General features: G+C 50.3%; 1 protein-coding gene and 1 non-coding gene across 10 annotated transcripts in view; one reads left to right on the top strand and one right to left on the bottom strand.

Moving 5' to 3' along the window:
* GRB10 (growth factor receptor bound protein 10) overlaps positions 1 to 20,570 on the top strand; it is a 218,390-nt gene that overhangs the window by 182,105 nt on the left and 15,715 nt on the right. For all 9 annotated transcript variants that reach the window (XM_070369916.1, XM_070369917.1, XM_070369918.1 and 6 more), the window contains 5 exons: positions 3,453 to 3,568; positions 4,649 to 4,717; positions 7,039 to 7,176; positions 8,823 to 8,933; positions 10,835 to 10,933. In XM_070369916.1, the coding sequence (XP_070226017.1) occupies positions 3,453 to 3,568; positions 4,649 to 4,717; positions 7,039 to 7,176; positions 8,823 to 8,933; positions 10,835 to 10,933 (533 nt within the window). The remainder of the gene's footprint in view (positions 1 to 3,452; positions 3,569 to 4,648; positions 4,718 to 7,038; positions 7,177 to 8,822; positions 8,934 to 10,834; positions 10,934 to 20,570) is intronic.
* Positions 9,495 to 9,567, bottom strand: TRNAT-UGU (transfer RNA threonine (anticodon UGU)). The gene has a single exon. It is a non-coding gene; the product is annotated as a tRNA-Thr (tRNA).

Genomic DNA, 20,570 nt, shown 5'->3' with positions numbered 1-20,570 from the left:
CCACAGCCAGGTACGACGCCCCTCCGGTGCTGCTGTCGGCTCCTACAGTGCTGGTCCTGTGGCACTTTGGCTTAAAAGCTGGGGCAGAGCCCTGAGTGGTCAGTGGTCTTAGGTGACTGTGTCCCCTGTTTCCTGATTTGGGTTTGTTCCTGGTCAAATGAGAAGGGTACGGCAGCTGCCCTTTGGAGGGCCCAGCGCATCCAGCCCCCGACATCTGCACATGCAGACAACGGTCGTGGGAGAAGCAGCTGCCCACCCTCGGCCTGGTGCTCACAGGTGCCTTTGCAGGCTGATCCTCGTCTCTATCTCTGTGTCTGTTACATCTCACGGCACCAAATGACACCCTTTCCCCACTAAAGGATACACCTAGCAGGAAGCTGCTTGTTGGGCAGATCTAGGCAGCAGGATGTCTTCTGGGGGGATGTTTTGCTTCTCACAGTTCCGCATAGCCAGGCAACGCCCTGGGCAACTGTTCAGTGCTCTGATCCGTGCCATGTGGGCTGTGCTGGTACTGAGGGGCTGCGGGGGTCAGCAAAGGGGGATGCTGACACCTCCTAGTGCTGTGGGCTCGGCACTGGGTCTGCCAGCCCCACCCCACCCGCTAGGGCTGTCCGGGTTTCTGCAGAGGAGTCCTGTGTCCACTGCATGGCCACATAAGTAAAATAGGCTTTTTTTTTTTTTAATTGAAGTTTAGTTGATTTACAGTATTGTATTAATTTGTGCTGTACAGCAAAGTGACTCACTTCTACACACACATATATATTTTTTTGTATTGTTTTCCATTCTGGTTTGTCGCAGGCCTGTGGTGTATGGTAGGACCTTGTTCACCCATCCTGCGTGTCACAGTTGGCATCTGCTAATTCCAACCTCCCAGTCCTTCCCTCCCCCAGCCCCTCCCCCTGGCAACCACAGGTCTGCTCTCTGTGTCTGGGAGTCTGTCTCTGTTTGGTAGACTTGTGCATTTGTGTCGTATTTTAGACTCCACGTAGAAGTGACAGCGTATGGTGTTTGTCCTTCTCTTCCCGACTTACTCCCCTCGATGTGGCAGTCTCGGGTCCATCCGTGCTTCTGCAAGGGGCATTACTTCACTTTACGGCTGAGTGGTCTTCCACTGTGCGTGTGCGCCGCGTCTTCTTTGTCCATCCTCTGTCCGTGGACAGTTAGGTTGTTTCTGTGTCTGGGCCGGGTGGAGTCAGCAGAGTGACCCGGGCAGAGAAGCATCTGCTGCTGGGACCCTTGACAGTCTGCTTCTGCTGTTGCGGTGGCTCTCCCAGGGCCGCTGGGCCGGGAGGAGAGGAGCCCGCCTGGGACGTGGCGTCTGGGTGCCCCACGCAGCTGGCAGCTCCTGTCCGGAGGACCAGGTCATTGCTGCCTGCTCTTTTATTTTTCCTTATTCTACCTGTTATGTGTGTGTGTTAGTCACTCAGTCATGTCCAACTCTTTGCAACCCCGTGGACTCCTCTGTCCATGGAATTCTCCAGGCAAGAATACTAGAGTGAGTTGCCATTTCCTTCTCCATATTTTATCTGGTGAATAAACCTTAATTCTATAAACCAACCATCAATAGGCTATTGGGTTGTAGTTGTTTTCCCCCCATAACTACAGAAATATTTTTCTCTGAATTAAAATATTCAGGAAAGTCATGAGTTTGTTTTAAATGGAAGACATGTGCTAATTCCTATTTTGTTGGTGGTGGTGGCTATTTTTATTTTATTCTATTTGCTGACCCCTGTCTTGGTGGCAGATGGAGCTGTTTTAAGCATACTCCGGCTGCCCCTGGTTCTTCTCTTCTGTCCTGGGGAGACCGCAGGCAGTGCGTGTGGTTCCTGAATTGCTGGCCAGTTCCCCTCACATCTGGGGCCTGTCGGTGGGTCACTGGCAGTACCTGGTCTGGCCCATACTGAGGTGCTCGAGCTTTCTGTCCATCAGGGGGAGGAAATTCAGGCTTTGAGTATGTCTCTACCAGGGAATCCTGCCCTGATACCACACCAAGGCTGAGTGTGCTCTGCATGCCATCATAGCCAGCTCAGACCAGTGCCCTGGTGACCGTGTCCTTCATGGACAGGAATTCTCCCACGTTCTGAGATGCCTTTGACTCGGAATGCTGTCACCCTCCACTTCATCCTTCCTTGAAGATGAGAGTTTCTGGGGCTTCCCGGCTGGCAATGTAAAAGGAGGTGAGGGCTGGGAAAGGCTGACACGGCCCTTTTGGGTCAATTTCATAGTAGCTACTTCTCTACCATTTTGGCCTCGGTTCACACTCGAAGCTTCCCTGGGTCCCCTCTGGTCATTTATCGCATTAGGGAATGAGGTTGGTTCCCCGCCACCCCGTCAGCAGGCTGCGTGTGGACACGCGGTGGTGCCAGCCGTAGAGCAGAGTGGTTTCTTGTGCTCCCCATGGAACCAGAGTGTTCAGGCTATGAGGGAGAGCCTACCCCAGTTGGTGGCACGGCCAAGTCCTGTGCCGAGGAGTGTGTGTGTGCATGCTTGCACGGGGGCCGTGCAGTGTACGTGTCCTTCCCAACAACCTGGTCCAGCTGTGAGAGCGGCTCCAGGATGCGTGTGGTTAGCGTGGGCTCTGGCGCTCAGCCAGGTATGGGGACAGGTTGCCTGCTGGTCGCTCCCCTGCCCCGTGTTCACCCCAGGCGGCTGAGTTTCATACAATCAAAGCCATACCCTGCCTGCTTCCCTCTATCCTCCCACCTGTGCATCCTCCATGCTCAGAGCTCCCCCGCTCTGTCTTTGGGTGTTTTCCCAGTTGTTAGACTCCCTGTTCTTTTCAAGAGTTGACATTTCTTAATTTAAAGGCAAAACCATTTACAAAGAGTCCTTTTTAAAGACAGTTTTTATTTGGCTGTGCCGGGTCTTAGTTGTGGCACATGGGTCTTAGTTGCCCCACACATGTGGGATCTTAGTTCTCTGACCAGGGATCGAACCCACGTCCCCTGCATTGTAAAGTCTCAACCTCTGGACCACTAGGGAAATCCTATGAAGAGTCTTTATTGACTCTCTCCTTAAGCTTTGTGGATGCCAAATTGAAAAGAAGTATGCAAAAGCAAAGACTGACCTGAGTTCCTCAGGCTCTGAGTCCTAAGACCTCTTAGCGCTTGATAACGATGCTGGGAGGGATTGGGGGCAGGAGGAGAAGGGGACGACAGAGGATGAGATGGCTGGATGGCATCACCAACTCAATGGACGTGAGTTTGAGTGAACTCCGGGAGATGGTGATGGACAGGGAGGCCTGGCGTGCTGTGATTCATGGGGTCGCAAAGAGTGGGACATGACTGAGCGACTGAACTGAACGCATTAAAGTGAGATTTCAGTTTAGTTTAGCTCTCAATCTCATCTTCGCCAGGATGCTTAAAGAATGGAAAAGTCGGGTTTTGTATTTGTTTGCAAGGCTGCCTGGAAGGTTCTGCCTGTCTCATCTCTGACAATACTTTCTCCTGCAGAGCGCTGCTTGGAAGACCATGAGCTGGTAGTCCAGGTGGAGAGCACCATGGCAAGTGAAAGTAAATTTTTATTCAGGAAGAATTATGCAAAATATGAGTTTTTCAAAAATCCCATGGTGAGTTTTATCCCTTTGGATTTGGGGTTTGGAACTCTGGAAATATTGCAAGTATAAACTACTTGAGTTTCATTGTAGCTGATCACAAAATAACTGACTGAGATGTACTGGGAGGCAGATGGTTTGAGAATCAGTGTTGCTAGTTAACCCAGCAATACTGGCTCAACACTGTCTCTCTGATACGTAATTGAATGCCTTTGTTCTGACCAAAGTAACCATCTCCTTTTCCCAAAAGTAACAGTGGGTGAGGAGATCAGTCTCTAAATGGAGAGAGAGAGCTGGGGTGGGCTTCCTCAGTTACTTGGGAAGTTCTTAGTTCAACTGGAGCAACTTGGTCAAATATTCAATAAAATAAAAACTCATTACTCTCAGCAAGTAGCATATATTGTTTTGGGATTATTTGGGGAAGAAGCAGTAGAGACATCAACATCCGGGTATATTGAGCTAGTTTCTTGGAGTTTTCTATTTTGGGGAGCTGGGGCCCTTGCCTTGTGGGATGTCAGGATGGGGAACCTCATACCTGCCATGGCGTGAGCCCCAATCCTGAGTCACAGCAGCGGTAGCTGGGGGGAGGAGTCCCAGTGCCTACTTCTGGTCCTGATAATGTAGCTGCTTTTTTATTGAAAAGAAGAGATTTGCTAACTGCTTTTGGATAATGCACCAGAAAAGGCTTCTTCACATCCCTGTGCTCTTCACATCTCCATGCTCTTCACATCCCCATGCTCTTCACATGCCCATGCTCTTCACATCCCCATGCTCATGTCCTGGTGTCAAGAGTTCTTTGTCTTGTGCACCCGCCTGTGTCTTTGAGTTAGGGAGCGGGGCAGTCCTCTGCCCGGGTGCACTGTGAGGCATGGGCCAGAGAGGGCATCACAGACTTCAAACTTGATCCTGCATTTAACAGAAGATGCAGGCTTTTTGAAGTCCGTGTTTCCACTGTGTGATAAATTAAAAGGACCATCATTGTAAATACAGATTGTCCATAATCGTGCCTATAGGGATGTTTTTAGTACTGGCATATCTGTATGTTTTCCCCACTTGGAAGCTAACCTTTATCGTCTTTGTTTTTCCACATCCTAGAATTTCTTCCCAGAACAGATGGTTACGTGGTGCCAGCAGTCCAACGGCAGTCACACCCAGCTTCTGCAGGTACTGGGCAGGAAGAGGCTTCTGCTGGGGTTTTTGCACAGGTGCTCTTGGGCTGTCCCAGGGGCCTGGTAGAAACTTGGATCAGTTGAGCTCACCCTCACAAATATGGGCCTTGGCTCCTGTTGGAACTTAGAGTATCCAGGAATAAACGTTTACTTGGGAAAGCTGTGTGTAGCCAGGCACCCAGATGGCGCTACTGGTAAAGAACCCACCTGCCAATGCAGGAGACATAAGAGACTCAGGTTCGATTCCTGGGTGGGGAAGATCCCCTAGAGGAGGGCCTGGCAACCCACTCCAGTATTCTTGCTGGACAATCCCATGGGCAGAGGAGCCTGGCAGGCTACAGTCCACGAGGTCACAGAGTTGGGCACAACTGAAGTGACTTAGCACGCACACAGCCAGGCTCCCTCAAAACAAGCACTTAGAAACAGGATAAACTGACAGAGGCCATCAGAGCAGGAGAGTGGGGTAGAGAAGCTGTAGCTCCCATGTTCCCTGCGAGTACCACCCCCTCATCTCCAAGCACAAGGCCCTGGAAATCGCTACAGAAGGATTGGGTCCGTCCATAGTAAAAACTGATCCATGCATGCATACTAAGTCGCTCAGTCCTGTCCAGCTGTTTGTGACCCCGTGGACTGTAGCCCACTAGGCTCCTCTGTTCATGAGATTCTCCAGGCAGAATACTGGAGTGGGTTGCCATGCCCTCCTCCAGGGGATCTTCCTGACCCAGGGATTGAACTTGCATCTCTTAAGTCTCCTGCTTTGGCAGTTGTGTTCTTTATCACTAGCACCACTTGGGAAGCCCCCAAAACTAATTGCTGTTGCTGTTGCTGTTGCTGCGTCGCTTCAGTCGTGTCCGACTCTGTGCGACCCCATGGACTGCAGCCTACCAGGCTTCTCCGTCCATGGGATTCTCCAGGCAAGAACACTGGAGTGGGTTGCCATTTCCTTCTCTAATACGTGAAAGTGAAAAGTGAAAGTGAAGTCGCTCAGTCGTGTCTGACTCTTAGCGATCCCATGGAGTGCAGCCTACCAGGCTTCTCCATCCATGGGATTTTCCGGGCAACAGTACTGGAGTGGGGTGCAATTGCCTTCTCCCCAAAACTGATTAGGTTGCTCTAAAAAGTTACTTCTTATACTCTAAAAAAACCAACATACCTATCTTCATTGTCTCCTCACTTCCTAAAGTCTGTTCCAAGTTAAACCTGGCCTTTCCCTCCCCCACCGATGGAGGGGGCCACCAGCTACCTCTCCACACTTACTGCTGACTCATGCTCTTCTAGGAGGTCAGAATATTCCCCTGCACCCCTAAAAACGTATCTCTTAATAGCGTGTTAAGTGAGAGAATAAACAATTCACTAACGCAACCAGCACTCTCTAGGTGGCACCAAATATAAGAGAAAGTACTAGAATGTAGTTCCTATAGAATTCTTCCCTGAGTCCTCCCTTTCCTGCTTTATTTCTTCTGCCTCTGGAAGCTGAGAGCCTCCGTGTTCTGTCCTGGGCCCTCCCACCAGAGCATCTGTCTGCTCTGGGCTAGAGTTGTCAATACTTAGTTATCCTGGTTTATGCACAATGAGGGGCAAATGATTTCCTGCATCTTAGTTGCCTGATTTGAGATGACTTGGTGCTTGGTGAGTGGGTACAGTGATCTCTGGAGACCCCAGAAGCACTGCCTGGAGGCCCTAGGACCTGCCCAGCTGGCCTGTCCCACCTGCAGGAGGAGAAATGTCTGTCTCAGTCAGTGGAGGGGACCCACAAGGGTCACCCCAGACCTGGCTCCTGCCCTCTTTACCAAAGAAAGAGGTGCTGCCAGTGGGTGCAGTTAATGGGGACAGTGGGCTGTCACCAGGGTGTTTGTTTCAGGAGACGGACAGACACAGGATACAGAGCTTTCACCAGGGGACATGTGGTCAAAGTGACGGCCAGATGGCTTCTCCCAGCCCACGTGCTCCTGATCAGTGCTTCTGGCACTTCTGTTGCCCCAGCTCTGGGGATCAGACTGGGATTTTTAAGGAAAAATAGAATAAAGGGCAGGATGCTTAAATATATGGTCTTATTAGGAGATTTATGACTTCTGTTTTTCAGTGTTAAAAAGATCTATTTGCTCGTGTGTTTAAACATGAATTATATTTTAGGCACCACCAATTTAGATGGGAATTTTAAGACTTTTGAAAGGAAAAATATTTGAAAGCACTCAGTTTAACACAAAAAGAGTATTTTGGCAATTCATAAAATGTTCCAGTGTCAATGATGCTCATAGTATGTCCTCATAATTTCACGTCAGTATTATCTGACTTTTAAAATTTGCTCTTCAACAGAATTTTTTAAACTCCAGTAGTTGTCCTGAGATTCAAGGGTTTTTGCACGTGAAGGAGCTGGGAAGGAAATCGTGGAAGAAGCTGTATGTGTGTTTGCGGAGATCCGGCCTCTATTGCTCCACAAAGGGAGCTTCGAAGGTGAGTTTTAAAGGCACAACTGCCAGTCACACCAGGCTGGGAGGGTTCCGAGTAAAGATGTGCACCGTGGCTTCCTCCCAGCTTGTGACTTATTAAGCTGAGTGTGTAGCAGCTAAACTCAGAGTTCCTGGGGACCTGGGGGCTGTGTGTCCCCACCCCTGCCACCAAGTGGGCCAGCCTGGGCTCCCTCTGTGGGCTGGCAGCAGGGCTTCATGGCTGCCCGAGTCCCTTGGAAGATGCTGACTTAGTGTCTGTAATTTGGAAGTTGGTGTCTAGGATCACCATAAGGATATTCAATAGATGGTTGTCACCCTGATGCCAATCTAATATATGTTATTGAAGATATTTTATGGAATAAATTTCAGTTTGTGTGTATCCCCAGTGGGAAGAGGAGGTGAGGGATTGAAAATGGCTGCAGGCTTCTGAAGAGAGTTGGGGTGTTGTGGACTGGCCTTCCTGGGGTCTCTTTTGGTGTCTTTGCATTTCTGACCTATTTTCCTGTAACATCTGAAGACACCTACCATAGGAGCACACCCAGCTGACCTTGGCCGTGCTTATACCATTCAAGAGCTGCAGTCTCTTCTGTTCCTGCAGGAGAGAGAGGGGAGGAGCTGGGGACGCCAAGGGAGGGTGCTGGCCCAGCATCAGGCTCTGGGAAGTCAGGAGACAAGGGGCGTGGCCACCAGAGAGGAGGCGTGGCCACCAGGGAAAGGGGGCGTAAGCTGGAGTGAAGGGGCGTGGCCACCAGGGAAAGGGGGCGTGAGCTGGAGGGAGGGGGCGTGACCTGGAGGGAAGGGGCATGGCCACCAGAGAGGAGGGCGTGGCCACCAGGGAAAGGGGGCATGAGCTGGAGGGAAGGGGCATGGCCACCAGAGAGGAGCGGCGTGGCCATCAGGGAAAAGGGGTGTGAGCTGGAGGGAACCGGCATGGGCACCAGGGTAAGGGGGCATGAACTGGAGGGAAGGAGCATGGCCACCAGAGAGGAGGGCGTGGCCACCAGGGAAAGGGGGCGTGAACTGGAGGGAGGGGCGTGGCCACCAGGGAAAGGGGGCTTGAGCTGGATGGAAGGGGCGTGGCTGCACTCCATTCCTCTGAGGCTGCAGGTTTTCCTTGGTCACAGGGAGGTCCACTTCCTCATTTCCCAGCTCTGATGTGTGGCTTATGCGTCCTCCTCATTGCTGCTGAGGCCCAGGTCAGTTGTCGCCTAGAGGAGGAAATAGATGCAGGATGGACTGTTAAGGCACAGGATGGGACATTTTGTGAGCAGTTGGCCACTGATTACTCAGCATAACAAAGGTGGTGGGGGTCTTACATTTGAGTGTATGCTCCTAACCTTGACCATGGTTTGCAAATGTCCTGGTTTCCACTTTGAATATTACCTTATAAGGCGGAATATCAGATACATTGTATCCATCTGTCTGAATATTGGGAGGTGGGGTTTTTAGCACCACCCAGCATCCCAATTGGCTGGGGGATATGGTTTTAACTTGGCACTTATGTGACACCATGGTTATAACCTGTAGACTGTCAAAGGGGAGAGGTGTTGAGAGCATGCGTAGACTGCCCTCTGCTGACAAGGACAGGAAACACTTGCTCTTGGCTGTACTGAGAAGTTCCCTCCTATAAACCTGACCACTTCTCTGCAGGAGCCCAGACACCTGCAGCTGCTGGCCGACCTGGAGGACAGCAGCATCTTCTCCCTGATTGCTGGCAGGAAGCAGTACAGTGCCCCCACAGACTATGGCTTCTGCATAAAGGTACTGCCCACCCCGAGACGGTGAACTTTGAAATTAAACCAGCGACCTCCTTTCTTGGTTGTTGCTTTTTAAAAATAACAAACAGTTTCACATTGGATTTATGCACTGGTATAAAAATATTCCATGTGTGCTTTCAATGTGTCAGTCCTTGAGTAGCACAGATGCTCAGGGAAAAGCAGAAGCCCTGATGCACAATGCCCCATGGCTTAGGGGTGATGGGCCCCGTGGTTTAGGGAGCCCCCCAGCCTGTCACCTGAGTGGCCTCCAGGGTGCTGAGTAAGCTGGTGCCTTCTGTGTGGGCTTCCAGTAACCAGGACATTAGACTAGCGATAGTGATAGTGAAGTCGCTCAGTCGTGTCCGACTCTTTGCAACCCCATGGACAGTAGCCAACCAATCTTCTCTGTCCATGGGATTTTCCAGGCAAGAATACTGGAGTGGGTTGCCATTTCCTTCTCCAGGGGATCTTCCCAACCCAGGGATCGAACCCAGATCTCCCGCATTGTAGGCAGACGCTTTACCATCTGAGCCACCAGGGAAGGCCCAACAGAGGAGCAAGTGAGAGGCCCCAGCGGGGATCGAACTCACGACCCCTGGTTTACAAGACCAGTGCTCTAACCACTGAGCTATGGAGACTAGGGGTGACCACAACTCTGCTTCTCACTGTGCAGGTGTGTGAGGGCACATCCTCACACACACACCTGTGTGAACAAGCACATGCGCACATGTAGACATATGTGTGCATGGTTATGTGCACACACACACAGTCGTTCCTACTCAGTGAGGTTGTGTTGTCAGTCACCATAATAGTAGATATTTACTGAATTACCCACTGTGCACGAGACATTCTGCTGAGGTTTCTACCTCCATCTTCCTGGGTCTTCCCAGGTGCTCACAGTGTGGGAACTGCCCAGCCCCGCTGCCCACATCAGGTTGCCAGTGAGTGAGCCCATAGTCCCCCAGCTGGGCTGTCTTCTAAGCTGGAGGAGGAGACAGGGCACAGGGAGCCTATTCCATCCAAAAATACCATTTTTCTGCTTGATTTAGTGAAGCTTCTTTGGTTACAAGTGGTAAGAACCAACCTCAAACCCCCTGAAGGCCGCAGTGCACAGGCGGCTGGTGGAGAGCAGCTCATGGGGGACTGGAGCCGTCCCCCTTTCCCCTGGCCCACATGCCAGCCCACAGCCCTGTGGCCTCTGCCTCTCCCACTGTATCCGCCACATGCAGGGCTGTCCTTCAACCCTCCCCTGCATCCAGGTTCTCGAAGCAGGGAGCTGGGCTAGTCTGACCCCGCAGGGCCCCTCGGGTCTGGGCTCAGAGGGCCCAGCCCAGCCTGTGCCTGCTGGCTTTCTTCCGTCACAGCTGGCCCCTGCCCCTGGGTAGGCACCTGCCAGCTCTCCACTGCCTCTTCTGCGGCCACGTTGGTCTCGCTCTCTGGGCCTTTCCACAACATCTGTCCTTGGCCTCCACAGCCCTGAGTCTTGGAGGCTCCTCCCTGCCTCAGCTTACCCTGCAGGCCCTTCCCGCAGCTGCCTCTTCCTCGGGGGTGACGGAAGGCACCTCCTTCCAAAACCCAAGAGTGGCTGTCCTTCCAGGAACCCACCTTCCCTGCAAGAGCTGACGCTCCCCTACCCCCACCACCTTGCTGGTTTGCTTTCCTGTTTGTCTCCCCCAACACTCACCATGGGAGGATGGCCGATCACTCAGCCAGGTACTAAGTAACCAGCTAGCAGGCCCGGCCTGTGCCCCACAGAGCCATGAGTGATGCCCAGGCGCACACACCTGCCCATGCTCCCATCTCTGCCGCCTGGTGGGTTGTGCTGTGGGTGGAGCTCAGGTCTGCCCTGAGAGGAAGGGTGGTCCTGACTCACTGTCACACTTACAGGTCTTCCTTCTCCTTTAGCCTAACAGAGTCAGGAACGAGGCTAAGGAGCTGCGCTTGCTCTGTGCCGAGGATGAGCAGAGCCGGACGTGCTGGATGACAGCCTGCAGGCTCCTCAAGGTGGGTCCTCGTGGTCGCGGGGTGTTTATGTGTCACCCCACGGTCACTATGTGTGCGTGTCAGCCCCGAGGTCGCTGTGTGTGTGTGTGAACCCGTGGTCACTGTGTGTGCGTGTCAGCCCCGAGGTCGCTGTGTGTGTGTCACTGTGGTCACTGTGTGTGTGCGTCATCCTGAGGTCACCGTGTATATCACTGCCTAGTCACTGTGTGTCCCCCAGTCACTGTGTGTATGCGTCATCCCGAGGTCACTGTGTGTGTATTGTCCCACAATCACTGTGTGTGTGTGTACGTGTGACATCCTGCAGTCTGTGTGTTTGTTTGTGTGTGTGTGTGTGTGCATGTGCATGCATGCATGTCAGCACCATGGTCACTGTGTGTGTGTGTGTGTGTGTGTGTAATCCTGCAGTCACTGTCTGTCTCTGTATCTGTGTGTGTGTCCCCGAGGTCCCTGTGTCTGTATCATCCCCTGGCCGCTGTGTGTGTGTATCATCCCCAGTCACTGTGTGTGTGTGTGTGTGTGTATCATCCCTGGTCACTGTGTGTGTTTGTGTGTGTGTGTATGCGTGTCCCTGAGGTCCCTGTGTCTGTATCATCCCCTCGTCACTGTGTGTGTGTGTGTGTGTATCATCCCCTGGTCACTGTGTGTGCTTGTCAGTGGTCACTGTGTGTGTGTGTCGGCGGTCACTGTGTGTGTGTTTGGCTGTATCATCCCCCAGTCACTGTGTGTGCGTATCGGTGGTCACTGTGTGTGTGTGTTGGCGGTCACTGTGTGTGTGTGTGTGTGCACACGCATGCATGTCACTGGTCACTGTGTGAGACCCCAAGGTCACAGCATGTGACAGTGCGCACCTCTCCAGGGATGATGCCTCTCACCCTCCACGTCCTGTCACTGGGCTCTGGGAGTCGAGGGTCCTCGCATGTGTTTTCAGTTTCAGAAGCTCCCGCAGAGCTATTACATTAGCAGAGCCGGAGCCAGTTCCCAACCCGATGGTGGTGGCACTTAGGGTGGGAGCAGGCTGTGCTGTGCTTTGCAGGACACTTAGCAGCCCTGCCCTCGTCTCTTTCATGAGACACCAGCAGCACCCCAGCAGCTGAGACGGCCCCACATGTCCCCTGGGTGTGGGGAGGGTTGAGAACCACTGCCTTAGAGAAATGGGGAGCAAAAGGTCAGGACCAAGGAGTCAGAAGATGTGATGGGTAGCCACACATAGGTCACCAGGAGGTTAATGGTTTTCCTGATGCAGCATCACACTCGGGAATTCCCAAAGTGCCAGGGCCTTGCAGCAAACATGGCAGATCGTCTGGCTCCTGACAGGGTCTCAAGGGAAACTGTCTCCCGACAATAATTCTAAAGGAAGTGTCTTGCTCAGACCATCTCGTGGGACCACACCCCACGATGTGGAATTTCACAGAAACGGCCTGGGTGACCTCACAGGCCCTGTAGACGAAGTGCAGGGCAGTGCACCGCCTTGTAATATGGCATAGAGTGTTCCTCTTCACACACACACCACGTGCTGGAAATTACTTAGTATAGAAAGTCCTCGTGAGTTACAGACAGGTTAGCTGATAAAACAGACTCAGCCCAAGTCAAGGGCTGGCAGGGACGCGTGTTTGCTTAGCTGCAGCCGCCACGTGCAACCACAGTCTCTTGGAGAAGTCCCCAGCCATCCCTGAGGCTTCCAGCTACTGCGAGACTCTGGGTGGCGTCCCTTGGAGACACACGTGGGAGGCTGAGCTCCGAGACTCCTGAGAGGCGCTGCAGGCTTCTGGGAGAGGTGGCCAGTGTTCTGTGCCAGAACCTTACTTTGTTTTATTTTTTGTCACTGATGAAACAGAGAACAGTTGAAATAGAAATGTTACTGTTCTGTAATAGAAGAGGAGATGCTGTGTTGGTATAAGACATCCTATGTCACAGGCTGCTCCCTGACGCTGTGCTGTGCTCAGTCGCTCAGTCGTGTCTTTGGAACCCTACGGACGGTAGCCCGCCAAGCTCCTCTGTCCATGGGATTCTCCAGGCAAAAGTACTGGAGTGGGTTGCCATTTCCTCCTCCAGGGGATCTTCCCAACCCAGGGATTGAACCCTTGTCTCTTAGACCTCCTGCATTGGCAGGCAGGTTCTTTACCACTCAACGCCACCTGGGAAGCCCCCTGATTCCTGACAAGTCAGTCAGTTCAGTCGCTCAGTCGTGTCCAACTTTTTGTGACCCCATGAACTGCAGCACACCAGGCCTCCCTGTCCATCACCAACTCCCAGAGTTTACTCAAACTCATGTCCATTGAGTTAATGATGCCTGCCAACCATCTCATCCTCCATCATCCCCTTCTCCTGCCCTCAGTCTTTCCCAGGATTAGGGTCTTTTCCAATGAGTCAGCTGTTCACATCAGGTGGCCAAAGTGTTGGAGTTTCAGCTTCAGCATCAGTCCTTCCAGTGAACACCCAGGACTGATCTCCTTTAGGATGGACTGGTTGGATCTCCTTGCAGTCCAAGGGACTCTCAAGAGTCTTCTCCAACACCACAGTTCAAAAGCATCAATTCTTCAGTGCTCAGCTTTCTTTATAGTCCAACCCTCACATCCATACATGACCACAGGAAAAACCATAGCCTTGACTAGACGGACCTTTGTTGGCAAAGTAATGTCTCTGCTTTTGAATATGCTATCTAGTTTGGTCATAACTTTCCTTCCAAGCAGTAAACGTCTTTTAATTTCATGGCTGCAATCACCATCTGCAGTGATTTTGGAGCCCCCAAAAATAAAGTCAGCCACTGTTTCCACTGTTTCCCCGTCTATTTCCCATGAAGTGATGGGACCGGATGCCATGATCTTCGTTTTCTGAATGTTGAGCTTTAATCCAACTTTTTCACTCTCCTCTTTCACTTTCATCAAGAGACTCTTTAGTTCCTTTTCACTTTCTGCCATAAGGGTGGTGTTATCTGCATATCTGAGGTTATTGATATTTCTCCTGACCATCTTGATTCCAGCTTGTGCTTCTTCCAGCCCAGCGTTTCTCATGATGTACTCTGCATAGAAATTAAATAAGCAGGGTGACAATATACAGCCTTGACGTACTCCTTTTCCTATTTGGAACCAGTCTGTTGTTCCATGTCCAGTTCTAACTGTCGCTTCTTGACCCGCATACATATTTCTCAAGAGGCACGTCAGGTGATCTGGCATTCCCATCTCTTTCAGAATTTTCCACAGTTTGTTGTTATCCACACAGTCAAAGGCTTTGGCATAGTCAATAGAGCATAAGTAGATGTTTGGAACTCTCTTGCTTTTTTGATGATCCAGAGGATGTTTGCAATTTGATTTCTTGTTCCTCTGCCTTTTCTAAATCCAGCTTGAACATCTGGAAGTTCACAGTTCATGTACTGTTGAAGCCTGGCTTGGAGAATTTTGAGCATTACTTTGCTAGCGTGTGAGATGAGTGCAATTGTGTGGTAGTTTGAGCATTCTTTGGCATTGCCTTTCTAGGGATTGGAATCAAAACTGACCTTTTCCAGTCCTGTGGCCACTGCTGAGTTTTCCAAATTTGCTGGCATCTTGAGTGCAGCACTTTCACAGCATCATCTTTCAGGATTTGAAATAGCTCAACTGGAATTCCATCACCTCCACTAGCTTTGTTCATAGTGATGCTTCTTAAGGCCCACTTGACTTCACATTCCAGAATGTCTGGCTCTAGGTGAGTGATCACACCATCGTGATTATCTGGGTCGGGAAGATCTTTTTTGTGTAGTTCTTCTGTGTATTCTTGCCACCTCTTCTTAATATCTTCTGCTTCTGTTAGGTCCATACCATTTCTATCCTGACAAGCTGGTGTTAAAGCCAAGTATCTCTCAATAGGGAGCTGGTTCCCTGAGTTAAGGGATTTTCATGCAGAGAGCCCCCTGCAGCTGGAGAAGGAACAGGCTCCTCTCAGGGTTCTGCAGTGGGGAATGTTCCAGGATGTACTATTAACAATTCAACAGCACGGTGCAGAAGGGTGTTTAGAGAGATCACTGCATTTGTGGAGTGAGGGGTGGAGGTGCGTGTTCACATTTGCTGGTGTGTAAACGTGAGGCGACAGGCGAACATGGAGGCCGCTCACCGGAACCTGGAGGCTGTGGGGCAGACAGGGCATATGTGCAGGGAGACCTTCAGGGTTTCATGTTTGTGTGATTTCATTTATTTTTTTCTCTGCAAAAATATAACCTCTTTCGGAAAAAGCAAAAAGGAGATGCAGAAAGACATGATACTAAGGCGTCATGTTCCATGGGTAACAGGCAGTGATGTGGCTCTACTTCTGACCGGTCTCTCACGTGAGGAGAGTGGGCGTCTCTGTGCTGTCGTAACCAGGTGCAGGGAGGGAGCGGCCGAGCTCGCAGCGGCCGTGATGCCTGGCTGTTATTCGTGCCAATGACACGTGTTTTGTGTGTGCTGGCACAGTGTGAACGTTCCGGAGCATCCACTGTGGGCCACGCATCACCTCACACCTGTGACCTCACTGCTCACAGCAGCTCTGTGCACACACCTACAACCGTCCTCACAGCACAGGTGGCGGACTTGAAGCCCATGACTTGCCACACGTGGCTGCTGGCATGGGGCTGAGCCAGCGCAGGACCCCGCGTGCTGGCCCCAGAACTCCATCCCTGACCGGCACCCTCACTGCCTCCCTGAGAGTCTCCAGGAAACAGAGATCCATCCATTCCAGACGTGAGCCTGTTGTCCCAGTCGCAGTGCCCCGAGGAAACCACTGACTCCACATCCCACAGCGCCGTCCTGCAGGGAGGCAGGGCCTGGCCCGGGTCACTGCAGCAAGGCAGCGGTGGCTGGAGCCTTTGTCAAGTCAACAGCAGTGGAGTCATATCCTCCCACCTTGGCTGGCCATACCCTTGGGCTCCTGCCTCTACAGAGCAGACAGCATCAGCCTCTGGTGTGAGGGATCCCTTACAGACATCCAGGTCTCCTCCCTGCCTGCCCTCAGCTCCATTCATCTTGCTCAGTGGGGCGAAGCATAATTGGAACAAGGTCCTCCTTGATGACCTCACCCTATACCCCCACATTGCCTCGAGAACAGGATGTGTTGTGCTCCAGAGACTTGCACCCTTCAAAAGTGCTGGGGAACCTTCTCAAACGCCTCCTGTTCCCCTGGCCCTGCGGCATCACCAGCTTCTTGGACTGTGAGCACTGGTTCAGTCAGTGGTCAGTCTTGTCTTCTTCATGGGGAGACCAGTCCTCAGGCTGCAGGGACCTGACCTGGAGAGGCTCAAGGCTCCCTTCACTTTTCCTTGCTTCTGCTCTCATGTCCAGGTGCCATCCTGCCTGGCTCCCCCCAGATCCTCAGAGCTGGGATGACCTAGTGCTCAGAACATAAGAGATGCTCAGAAAATGTGCACTGAATGAAAGTGGAAACTGACCCAAATACCTGTGTCTGGCTTTCAGTGACATTGCAACAGCAATTTGGATGGTATAAAAATCCCAGGGTGTTTTTGAGAGGAAAGCCTTCTTTTGAGTTAACTTAGGACCTTCCTGTTTCTCTTAACTACCAACCCAGTTACACCTCCTTTAAAATATATATGTGTACATATATATATATATATATATAGCTCAAACCTCCTGGGGAGAAAACTGGTTAGTATCTGCTTTTGTTCCTCTACCTTCCTACTACTGCTGCTGCTAAGTTGCTTCAATCATGTCCGACTCTGTGCAACCCCATAGATGGCAGCCCACCAGGCTCCCCTGTCCCTGGGATTCTCCAGGCAAGAACACTGGAGTGGGTTGCCATTTCCTTCTCCAATGCATGAAAGTGAAAAGTGAAAGTGAAGTCGCTCAGTCGTGTCTGACTCTTAGCGACCCCACGGACTGCAGCCTACCAGGCTCCTCGGTCCATGGGATTTTCCAGACAAGAGTACTGGAGTGGGGTGCCATTGCCTTCTCCAATTGTGTACTTTACTTCCCTTATTATTACATTATAATATATGATGAAATCATTCTACAGCTTACCACAGTGCAGAATCAATGGGAGCCCTGAGCTTGTTTTCCTGAGCTCAGGCAGCAATGCAAGTGATGGGGAGTGGCTGTAAGTACAGATGAAGCTTCACTCGCTTGCCTGCTGCTCACCTGCTGCTGTGCAGCCCAGATCCTAACAGGCCGTGAACCAGCACGTTTGTGACCCAGGGGCTGGGGACCCCTACTCCAGGAATTCCCTGGTGGTCCAGTGATTAGGACTCAGCGCTTTCACTGCCAGGGCCCAGGTTCAATTCCTAGTGGGTGACTGAGATCCTGTAAGCCACCCAAGCAGGGATAAAAAATACATATAATTTTTTTTTTTAACTCGAGTTCTTAAAGAAGCTTTAAAACAACAACAGCAAAACAAAACAAAAAACCCCACAGAATTCTGTAATGAATCACTTAACATGGAAAAGGCAATTAAAGTGGATGTTGGGCACAACGGCAGCCAAGGGGCCTCCTGCCTGGCACAGGCATCTGGAGCAGAGGTTGCTTACAGCACCTGGAAGCAGCACAAGTGCAGGGACTGAGAAGTTGTGTTGGGTAGAGGCAAAGTGTGCCAGCTCTGCTGATAGCACCGGTGGTTTGCTGCAAGCTCACCATATGCCACGCCCCTGCTTGGAGCTTCATGTTACCCCATTTGATCATTATGAGAACTTGGGGGGAAATTCAGCCTTCACAGTACAGTGTGGAGAGAGTGCTGGGAGCGTGGCTGGCCAAGACTCCATGTCCCTTGGAGGACTTTCTTGGGAAGCCCAGGTGGGACTTGGAGAATGGCTCAGCTGTGTTCCAGCCTCCCATCTGGTGGTGCCACCTGCCAGCACACAGCCAAGCTCACTGCCTGTTTGGATCCCAGAAGTTCAGACCTGAGGTTCCCAAAAGCCAGTCCTCTGACTGCTGAGAATTTGGGGAAATATCTTCTCTAGGGCCAGGCTTCCCTGGTGGCTTAGCGGTAAAGAATCTACCTGCCAGTGCAGGAGACACAGGTTTGATTCTTGGTCCAGGAATATCCCCTGGAACAGGAAATGACAACCTACTCCAGCATTCTTGCCTGGAGAACCGCATGGAGAGAGGAACCTGGTGGGCTATAGTTCATGGGGTCTCAGAACTGGACACAACTTAGTGACTAAACAGCAACTTCTCTAGGGCACAGCAAAACAAAGCAAATGGGGACAGTGCAGTCAGCTTTCCACAAGCAGTTAATAGCTGCATTCACGGTAATGGCTTTATTCTTTAATCTGAGAGTGTATAAACTTAGCTAATTTAAACTTTCTAAAACTCTGATTGTCTGATCTACTGTTATATCAACAGTATTTTATAAAATATTGTTGATATGGTGGTAGATCAACAATTAATTTTTGGTGTGTGTGTATGTTGGCTTATTTGGAAAATTAGTTACTAGGGCTTAAGACAGTCACAGATTTTTTTTTTTTCCCCAAAAATCTGATTACTTCGTGAAGCCTAAAATAATCAAAGTCCCTGATGTAGACCTTCCCTTTTACCTTCTTTCCTGTAAGAAGATCTCTCAAGTCCAGTGGTTCCCAAATTTTATTTTTACATTCCCCCATTTCAATTTTTGTTTAGAAACAGCCTCCACTCATAGCATCTCTGAAGCACATTTCCACCATGAGACAGTTTGAAAGCCTGCCTGCCCCATCCCCTCCGGCCTCTTGCCCACCTACTGCACTGCATGGTGTGTGAGCAGCCCCAGTTCACACCTGTGTGAACTATAAACACAGATGTCTTTTCTATGTGAACAGATGAAAACGGGAATTAAAGTACATGGAGAGCAGAAAGGAAGGAAGGATGTAAAACCCAGTCATTTTAAAAATGGGAACAGTAAAGACAGACTTTGCATGTCTACCTAAGTTTTTAAATCAAGATGAAATGGACGTTCTTTGCAAGACAGAAAAACCTGAAAATTAACTGGAAAACCCAGAGGGAGAAATTGAACTCCCATTTAAAAAAAAAAAAAAAAATTGAGTTCCTTTAAACTTTGAGAAACATTCAGGCTCTGTGCTATGTAAACTGTAACAGGGCCAGGAATAACACTGCATGCTGAGGTTTGGTCACCTTCACGCATCAGGGCCTGTGCTGTCCTTTTGGACACAAGTCAGATGTGGCCATAGAGATTGCATTTCGTTCTTCCTGAATCCACACTCTTCTCTCTAGGACGAGAACTCCACTCAGCAGCCATTTGAATATGGGCCTGCTGACAACAAAATCTCTCCATGTCTATTTTGACTTTGCTTTCATTATTGAGGGAACTTTTCACAGTTGATCAAGTCCTAGATTAGGGTTATTTGATCCTGTGCTTCTCCCATCCCATTGTCTTCTAACTCTCATCATGCAGGTTAAAAAGTTAGCTGTCCTTCTCATTGCTTCTTTGAAAATAATGAGTCTTTCTCTGGTTGCTTTTACATTTTCTCTGTTTCTGTTTTGCATGATGTTCCTGGCTGATTTTGTTTATTTGTTCCTTTTGTTTTGTCTTATCCCGCACCTAGATTCTGTAGCTTGGTGTATTTTTATTTGTTTGGAAAATTCTTGGCCATCATCACAAACATACTGCCTTTTCATACTGTTCATGGAGTTCTTGAGACAAGAATACTGGTTTGGTTTGCCACTCCCTCCTCTGGTGGACCATGTTTTGTCAGAACTCTTCATTATGATCCATCTATTTTGGGTAGCCCTGCACAGCGTGGTTCTTAGCTTCCCTGAGTTACACAGGCCCCTTCTCCACAAGACTGTCACCCAAGGAGATCAAACAAGGTAATCCTAAAAGAAATCAACCCTGAATATTCATTGGAAGGACTGGCGCTGAAGCTCCAATTCTTTGGCACCTGATGCAAAGAATCAACTCATTAGAAAAGACCATGATGCTGGGAAAGATTGAAGGCAAAAGGAGAAGGGGGTGGCAGAAGATTCAATGGACATGAATTTGCGCGAACTCCAGGAGATAGTGGAGGACGGGAGCCTGGGAGTCACTAAGTTGGACATGACTTAGTGACTAAACTACATCTGAAACATTTGTTTTGACCTGCTCTCTCTCTTCCTGTCTCACTGGGGTGCGACTGTATCTACGGTAGACCTTTTCATCATGTTCCAAATATGTTAGCTTTAGAAGTGAGTACTTACTGCTGGTCCTTGAGCTGGAAATGAGTTCACATCCGTGAAGAACAGTGAAGAGGAAAATGCAGCCCGCTGGGTTCCTCTTTCCTCTTCCTTTTTTTCTTTTCTGTGTGGTTTGAAGGTGTAACTGAGGAGGCAGGTTGGGACATCAGGACCATAGGAGGCTTTGCAGGACACTCAGTGCTTACTGACCGAGGAAATAAGGCCCAAGCTGCTGAGCTGGTTGGGCAGGGAGGCTGGTGGTTAGGAAGAGCACTGGTTTGGAAGCAGGATTGTCCATTCAGAACCTGAATCCTTACTTTACCATGACCTTGAGCAACTTGCTTCACTTGTTTGTGTTCTATTGTTTGTGAAATGAGGATAAACTACATATTTCATAAAATAGAGAGGATTAAATAAAAGAGCAGCATAAAGCACTCAGAGCTTTGCCCAGAGCAACGTTTAGTAAGGCTAATTGTTCTTGCTAGGCATTATTATGTTGTTACTTCTTTGACCACTTCCTGCCCACCCAGCACCCCCAG

Source organism: Bos mutus, chromosome 4 (genome assembly GCF_027580195.1).
Source record: "Bos mutus isolate GX-2022 chromosome 4, NWIPB_WYAK_1.1, whole genome shotgun sequence".
NCBI classification, from domain to species: domain Eukaryota; kingdom Metazoa; phylum Chordata; class Mammalia; order Artiodactyla; family Bovidae; genus Bos; species Bos mutus.
This window is presented reverse-complemented; position numbering and strand designations above follow the sequence as displayed.